At 56.9% G+C, this 8302-nt stretch overlaps 1 protein-coding gene across 1 annotated transcript in view; it reads left to right on the top strand.

The window, feature by feature from the left end:
• Nucleotides 1–8302, top strand: part of COL4A1 (collagen type IV alpha 1 chain) — an 84900-nt gene that overhangs the window by 51809 nt on the left and 24789 nt on the right. Inside the window, exons 25-29 of the mRNA XM_077754004.1 lie at nt 2114–2305; nt 2838–3006; nt 5647–5739; nt 5828–5932; nt 7231–7328. Of these exons, the coding sequence (XP_077610130.1) occupies nt 2114–2305; nt 2838–3006; nt 5647–5739; nt 5828–5932; nt 7231–7328 (657 nt within the window). The remainder of the gene's footprint in view (nt 1–2113; nt 2306–2837; nt 3007–5646; nt 5740–5827; nt 5933–7230; nt 7329–8302) is intronic.

Here is an 8302-nt window from a genome sequence, read left to right as displayed (position 1 = left end):
CATCAGCAGCTCCAAGCTCCTTTCTTTCTGCAGATGGCAGAGATTCTAAAAATTGTTTTCCGGGTAAACAGTTTAATCGAGAAGGTAGTGATTTCCCTTTTGTTTGAAGCCATCCCGTAGCTCCGTGGCCTGCCTGGCTCACAGATGGGGTCCTTACTTCGAACGTAGCTGGGGGCCCGCAGAGGTGCCCGCGGACCAGTAGAGCATCCTGGGAAGCAGATGATGATGAAAAGAGATGAAATGCTCTCATTTCCTATTTGATTTAGATGGCATTTCTGCGACATGTCCTTTTGCACACCGAGTGTTTGATTTGGGGACCGAGGGACAGGCTGGCCCCTGGCGAGGACCTGAGCGGGTTTTGCGGTCATTGGGACGGTCTCTTGAAAGGCACTGTGACTCCCCACGGTGGCTGCACTCTTTAGCAGCAGCCCATGCAGCCGTTGGATCTTCTCCAATTTACGGAGCCGATGCCAAGTTTTCAAGGCAGCGTTTGATCCCTCACTATTTATCTCAAGAGATGTGGATCCAAAGAGCTTTGAATCGCTTAGGATTGAGACGTTCTGGGGCAGAGAAACCGCATGAGGTGTCCTTGGGTCAAAATGTCACCTTTCAAAAAAGAATTAAGATTTCTTCCTTGAATGATAGCTGGCGAGATCACCACCATGGACGTGAAGAATTGTATTCCCTCACCCCGTGCTCACAGAAGACTGCGTTTGTAGGCTGTGAATCATCACCGTAAAGGAACACTGAGCTTCCCAGGTTGAGAAGAGTCTATACCGGTTGTAATTTCCTACATTGGTGTTTATGTTTTATTGGTGAATATTGCTTACCCTTCCTCCGGGCCCTCTCCCTAGCTGCAGACATTTAAGGACACGAAGTCAGAAAGCCTTACGCCTGCCCTCCATGCCCTGAAAGACAGGTGGAGAGAAAGATGTGCGAACAGCGTGTCCTTAACAAAGCAAAACTGTTTCCCTAGCAAGGGCCATGCCCTGTACCAGGAAACCCAGGACACCAATCAGGGAGGGCTTCACAGAGGAGTCTCAGCGTAGCTGGGACTTAAGGGTCCACAGAAACTAATGTTCCCTCGGGGGAAAAACGCTACAAAATACCACCACACCTTTTAATTAAATAAAGAATTTCCCATGACCCCCGGCAGAAGTTCTCTGCAAGTTCGTTCCCTCCCCTGCCAGGCGCTGCTCTGAGACTTTGCCCTGCGCAGTTGGGTGAAGAGTCAGGAGAGATGTGCCGAGGGCCGTGACCCATGGTGGGCGCACGACAAATGGTACCCGCTTTAAAATCCAAAGATTGCACGGATTTCGCTCTGTTCCTCATCTCCCGGCCCCTCCCTTTCTGTATGCCTGTGATTTGCATACATCCAGAACCGTTTCCCAGGGAGTGGTGAGGAGGAATTCAAGTGAAATGAATTGTCCCCAGAGTCCAAATCCCACCAAGTCGGGCAGGGGGGCTGAAGAACTTTCTTTCTCAGGCCTCAGGGAAGAAGTACTCAGGAGGATGGTTTGAAGCCTGGTGGGCCCGCTTCTCAGAGCGGCTGGAGGAGAGACCATCTGTGGGTGTGGGCCTTCCTGGAGGCGTTAGCTTTCCAGGACCTGGAGAATGTGCTAGGCTGCGTCTCTGGGGAAGTCCGTTCTGTTCTGCTGACTCCTCGACGTAGCGGTGGTGGAGCTGGGCCGTGCTCACTGCCAGACTCTGCTGTCCTCATCTCCCATCCCATCCGCACCCAGACGTCCTCAGGCCCCGGGCCTGGGACAGCACGCACTCAGCAGCTTCCGACGTTGCTAGAATGTTCATGTGAATGTTAATAAGCACAAGCAGTTATCCGGGGCCTGCCCTACGAGGTGAGGCCTCCCTTGCCCTAACCTAGTCTCTGTGCGGATACCTAGTACCTGGTAAAGACTTTCTTTCAGGTGTTTTGAAGAGAAGCACAAGAAACGAGGTCAGAGCAGGGCTTTGTCACAGAGCTGTTGGCTTCTGGAGAATGAAGAAGAAACAGGTGCCCATTTTTCAAGGAGGTGGCTCCCTGATATCACTGTGGACTGCATCCCCCTGGTGCTGGGTCACTCTGTGGACAGATGTCTTTGCTTTGTGCTTGCAGGGTCCGCAGGGTGTGCCAGGGCTGATGGGCCAGCCCGGAGCCAAGGGAGAGCCCGGCGAGATTTACTTCGATGCACGGCTCAAAGGAGATAAAGGAGACCCGGGCTTTCCAGGCCAGCCCGGGATGCCAGGCAGAGCAGGTGCTCCAGGGAGAGACGGCCATCCAGGTCTTCCTGGCCCCAAAGGCTCCCCGGTATGTTAATCTCCAAAGGAACGGATAATTTGAATGGTGTCTATGTATTTTTGTTTGGATGGGTCATTGTTTCCCATGAACTAGTTTCGTGGTTCTTGTGGAAACTGATATGTGTCAATGTGGGCATGGATGCTGTTGCTGCTGGGGTGGAAGGGTGGCTGGGCATGGGCGTCTTCTGGTGTATTTTGGGCGGCCAGAGAGACACCTGTGTGTCGGATCCCAGATGTCAGGTGGGAGGCAGAGTTCCAGGTTAGCGGGGTGCAAGATATCCTTGAAAATCGGTTCCAGATACAAATACTTCAGTCTTTGAAGTGTGTGCTTGTGTGGGGTGGGAGGGCGAGGGCCCAGCTTAGACAAGAATGCTGGGCTCATTTATTAACTGCCAGATGGGCCTTGTCAGAGGGTGGGAGTAAATAAATAGCATGAGCCAGTTAACCCCTGGCACTTATTTACTGCCGATGGTGGGAACCTGTGACATGGTCGTATACTGGGGGGTCTGCTGATGGCGTGTCTGTTTCTCTTTGCCGGTCAGGGGTCAGTAGGGTTGAAAGGAGAGCGCGGGCCCCCCGGAGGAGTTGGATTTCCCGGCAGCCGCGGCGACACCGGCCCTCCTGGGCCCCCCGGCTTTGGCCCCATCGGCCCCGTTGGTGACAAAGGACAAGCAGGCTTCCCAGGGAACCCTGGGCCCCCCGGCCAGCCAGGTGAGGCTCGAGCTCGCACAGAGCACGGGGCTCGGGAGTCGTTTCGGTTCTTCCAGGAGGTGGGCGTGGCCCGGGCCCTTCCGTCACGTGGCAAGTCGGGCTGGGCTGGGCGATGTGCAGAATCCGGCTGTAAAGAGTTTGATTCGACAGATGACTTTTCTTACAATAAGTACGCAGTGCCTCCCAGTCAAACTTGGCCTTTTGTGTGGAAGTGATGCCAACGTGGGCCTGTTTGTTTCGCTCCCTGTCTCCTGTGTTTCCCTGGCGGACGGTCCGCTTTGGCTTCTGTGTGTCCCAAGCTGCGCACTGTCTCCTACCTGCCGCCGCGCAGGTGCCCGGGGACTCGCCCTGCGGGGACCACACCTCGCCATGGCTGTTCAGCGTCTTCTTGGTTTCAGTCATTTGCCGACCGGCTCTCACACCTGTGTGCCAGGCACTGCCCTGAGCAGAGAGAGTGCGGCAGACGGACAGGCGTGACCCTGCCCTCCCGCAGCCCCGTGTCCGGGGTTTGGCAGCGCGTGGAGCGAGGCCAACGTGAGGGTTTCCCATGGGCATTCTCCCCCCAGCCTCACGCCCCGCATGTTATCAGGGACGAACGCGGAGAAGGGGTGGCCCCGGCCTGCGCGCCGCGGGCTCCCGGGAGTGCGTGGTAGAACGTGATTGAGGGTCGGGCCGGCACACTCCTGTCGTTCCCTAGGAAATCCTGCACCACGAAGAGGAGAGGCCGGGGATGGCTTGGGCACAGGGAGGGGGCAGGAGGGCATGACTAAGAAACATCCTGAAAGTTGTAAAGATGAACGACAGGACTTCAGATGATTGAAATTGTGTGATGGGTCAGCCTTGAATGTAGTCGCTGAATAGTCCGGTGACTGAGACGGAAACTAGGGAGGAGAGATTTCACGACGGGCGCCTCTTCCCCCAGGCCCCTGTGGACGCCTGAAAGCGCGGGTGGTCCCGAACCCCACATATGCGGTGTTTCTCCCCCACACACAGACCCGTGCCAAGGTTTCACGTGTAAACCAGGCACGGTGAGAGATTACCAACTATGACTCGGAAGGAGATAGCGTTCTCCACGTTGTCTGAGTGTTTCCCTCTCAGAGTTTCTTCTATTCCTGTACTCACCCCCATCTTGGGGCCACGGGACGGGACAAAATGCCCCCATGGTGCGACGCAGGGGGGTGGGTGGCGCGGGCGTGTGCGCGGACGTCCCCGGCTCACTGCGGGCAGCTGAGACACGCAAAGTGAAGCCGCTGATGAGGGCAGACCACCGTGTGGCCCCCGCGCTCACCAGTCTTCCGACTGTGTCACAAGCCGTATATCCAGCCCGTGTTTCCTCACTTCCTTTCCCATTGGGAACTATTACTTTCTTACCAAGTCACAGCGTGAGATGCCGGAGAGCGCGGAGACATTAGCCTGTCTTTTCTGGAAGTGCAGGCATCCTGACGTGTATCTTACCGACATTCTCGGTGTGCGCTGGTGGAGTGCCTAGCAGCGAGGCACGGTTCCCTCCGTAGTGTTCTTCGTGCAGCGAGGACCCCAGAAGTGTTTCTTTTGTGACTGTTTTAGGGGCAGAGAGATTTCGACCTGCAAAGACCCCCCACCCCATCTTGGAAAAGGGACCTCTGATCTCTTTCCTCATAGCCATAGCCCCTGACTCCACGGTCAGCTTCTCAAGGGCTCTTTGAGCTTGCGGAGTCTGAAGACTTGCATGGTTGTAAGAGGGAGTCAGACTCTTTTCAGCCAGAAACTAGCATCAGAGAAACTGTCTGGGTACCTACACGCGTCCCGGCGGTGGGGGAAGGAAGGGCCTGAAGGAGGTGTTGATGGCGCTGCTGGCCAGCTATCCACAGGGTTCCGTGACCATCCAGACCCAGTCAGCTTTGGGGCTGGAAACCCAGACTTCTTTGATCTGCCAGAGCCCTGTTGACTCTGGGGACATTAAAGGCTCATTCCCAGGGTGGGACTGATAGCAAATCGTGTTGGAGTCAGTCGGCTGGCATTTCTGAGTCTTTAGCTAAAGAATGTGGTGGCTGTTCCTGGGAGGCCCCATGTGTCTTCCCTTCCTAAATGGTGTGTGAAGAGGCCACGCACACGTCCCTGGAGGCGGCCCCCGGGTGCTTCCACGCAGCTGAATCCTGACCCCCAGTGGATCGCCAAGGCGGCAGCGCCTTCCCGCTCACACGGCTCGCAGCTGCCCGGCCGCGGTGCTCCAGATCCTGCGGGGTCACCCAGCTAGCAGGTCCTGGAGATGGTTTACCACCGGGCGTGCAGAACTGCGGTCTGCTTCAAAGCAGCGTGGAACTGGTGTTGTCTGACAGATTGAACAGTGAGTGCTTGGCTTCTTGCGCAGGCTACGAAGTCACCCAGGGCCACTCACCTCGTCATTATAGATTTTCTAGCCCCTTCTGACTCTTAGAGAATTCACGTATCACATAGCTGAGTTATTTTGGATATAAATTTTGGGGAAAACAGGAAGAGCTCCCGGGGAAAGATTCTAGAAAAGTAGAGGGAGGAAGTAGAGGGATGTAGATGGGGCTTCTCTGTAGGTACTCAGTGTGCTCAGGACGGGATCCGTGCTCTCGCTGTGCTCGCTCAGGACGGGATCCGGGCTCTCACACGGTGTCTGTGCTCTCTCCTCAGGTCCCAGGGGTGAAGCTGGAAAAGTTGTGCCCTTACCTGGTCCCCCAGGAGCACAAGGACTTCCGGGGTCCCCGGGTTTCCAAGGACCCCAAGGTACTTTCAGTCTTCTCGTTTGCCTGGAGACACAGCTGGGCCACTGCCTCGTTCTTCTCACGCTGACCCTTGGTCTTGTTCACAACAGGTGACCGAGGTTTTCCGGGAACGCCGGGAAGACCAGGCCTGCCGGGAGAGAAGGGTGCTGTTGGCCAGCCCGGAATCGGATTTCCAGGGCCTCCCGGCCCCAAAGGTAACCCTCAGGACAAACCCTGCCCAGAGTGGGGCTGCGGCTCTGCCCACAGCCCACACAGGCCCAGCTGTCGGCGCCGAGGGCTGTGGCCTTTCCGTTCCTTCTCCATAAATTCTAGCCGAGAAGGAGCCAAGGGCTGTAAACACACTATCGAGGTAGTGACGTGCCGTTAGGGGGAGGCTGCCGAAGTCTGGAGGGCGGTGAGTGCAGTCACCAGGTCAGGGGGCGACATGGCGCCTCCCCGCTGCGTGCGTGGGCGCAAGGGGCCGGGTCGTCAGCACCCCGGCCGCTGCCCAGAAGCTGGCGGAAGCTGTGTTTGCTTAAACCCACCATTGGGGGCGCTCTCCTCATCAGTGAAGAGTTGCACAGAGCTGCCCGCCAGGGTGGGTTTGGGTCTCAGGGAAGGGGTGCTAGGGAATGTGAGGAGGGGGCTTCAGCCTCAGGGGGAGGAGGCTCCCATGTCGCAGACCCCAGATCTCCCCAGGGCTGGCATTTCAGAAGCTGCACTTCTTTCTGAAATCTGGGAGGCAGTGAGAACGATGATGTTGTCGGGGTGTGAGCCCTGCGGGCAGGCCCTGACGAGGCCATCGTGTAGCGCTGAGTGTGGGCCCAGCAGGCGCTGTGAGCAGCAAGGGGCACTTGCCTCCAGTTTGGGCCGGCGCCCTGCCCCCAGCTGTACTGGCCACATGTGCAAAGAACTCTCCAGGCTCCTGGCTGCTGTCCAGAGGCCGTGCGTGCATCAAACCTGCTGTCAGGGTGACAGGCCTTCACGCTCATCTGGGAGCTGTGCCACACATGCCCACACGTACATACGCACACACAAACATGCACACATACATGCGCACATGCATACACACACACACACACACACGGCAGTCAGGCACGCTCCCTGTCCAGCCCCCTGGCTACAACCGCCCCCCAGCGCCTGCTTCTGCACACTCACAAATCCCTGCTCATCGGGACCCTCCGCACCCCATGGCAGAGACAGAGAGCCCGGGGTAGCCCTGAGCCCATCCGGCCTCCTCGGGTTGGGACCCAGACAGCCTCTGGGCGCCCCGCACGCCTCCCGTGGTGCCGCCATTTGAGGAGCAGCGGCCGTGCTCAAGCTGGACACGACCCCAAATCGGGAGGGCTCTCCTGGAAACGCCATCTGCTCCAGGAGGGCCTCTTCTGNCTCAAGAGGGCTCCTTGCTGGTGGCCAGTCCAGCCAGAGCAGGGGCGTCTGCGCAGGTGTCCGGGCAGCAACGGAAGAGGGGACTGGCACGGTGATAGCAGTGACTGTTGACTCTTCGAAACAGGTGTCGATGGCTTACCCGGAGATGTGGGGCCTCCTGGGAGTCCGGGTCGCCCAGGATTTAACGGCTTACCTGGCAACCCCGGTGTGCCCGGCCAGAAGGTGGGTATCGAGCGCTCCCTGGATTGCACTCCCCCGTCCTTGTTGTTACTGAACACATAACCTGGGGCTTCTTAACGTCAGAGGAGGTGCTGCATCAGCAGGCTTTGTTTTTTAAAGATAGCACAGAGTAGAAAACAAGTACATCGTACGTGGTGGTTGATGTTTTTGGGAGAATCATATGTTTCAACTTTATGAGTGTGTTCTTGCCTGCGTGTGCACTGTATCTCCATGTGAACTATATCTCTGTGTACAGTGTGTGTACTGTATCTCTGTGTGTACCGTATCTCCGTGTACAGTTTGTGTGCCGTATCTCCGTGTACAGTGTGTGAACCGTATCTCCGTGTACAGTGTGTGTACCGTATCTCTGTGTACAGTGTGTGAACCGTATCTCTGTGTACAGCGTGTGCACTGTATCTCTGTGTACAGCCTGTGTACTGTATCTCCATGTACAGTGTGGGTCTTATTGTGAGTGATAGGGCAAAGCTGTGTGAAAGCCATTGTCCTAAAAGGCGTGATAGCCACCCAAGAGGGTCTCACTTTACTGACGTTCTGGTCCAGTAATTCTTGGTGGTGGGGGCTGCCCTGGACATCGTGGGCTCCTTAGCGGCCTCCTCTGCGGCCCCTGCCCACAGACACCGAGGAAGCACCCCGCATCCCCCCAGTTGTGACAACCAGAACTCTCTCTGGACATTATGGGATGTCACCGGGGGGAAAATGGCCCTGATTGGGGACCTCTGGGCTAGTGTGACTTGAGGACTCTCCTCGCCTCACGCATCCCTCTGCCACTTGCTGTTACTTGAAATTCTGCTCAGAGAGCGTAGCTGACCAGGGGTTAGATCCTTCCCGGTCTGGTTGTAAAGAAGGGAAGGAAATTGCTGGGCGGCACGTGTGTGGAATGGGAGAGGGGCCGAGGGCAGTAGCTTCACCTTGCCAGCCAAGGAGCTGCCTGGCCTGTTCCTCTTCTTTTGGGGGGG

Source organism: Crocuta crocuta, unplaced genomic scaffold, assembly GCF_008692635.1.
Source record: "Crocuta crocuta isolate KB4526 unplaced genomic scaffold, BGI_CrCroc_1.0 scaffold31, whole genome shotgun sequence".
In the NCBI taxonomy this organism is placed as follows: Eukaryota; Metazoa; Chordata; class Mammalia; order Carnivora; family Hyaenidae; genus Crocuta; species Crocuta crocuta.
This window is presented reverse-complemented; position numbering and strand designations above follow the sequence as displayed.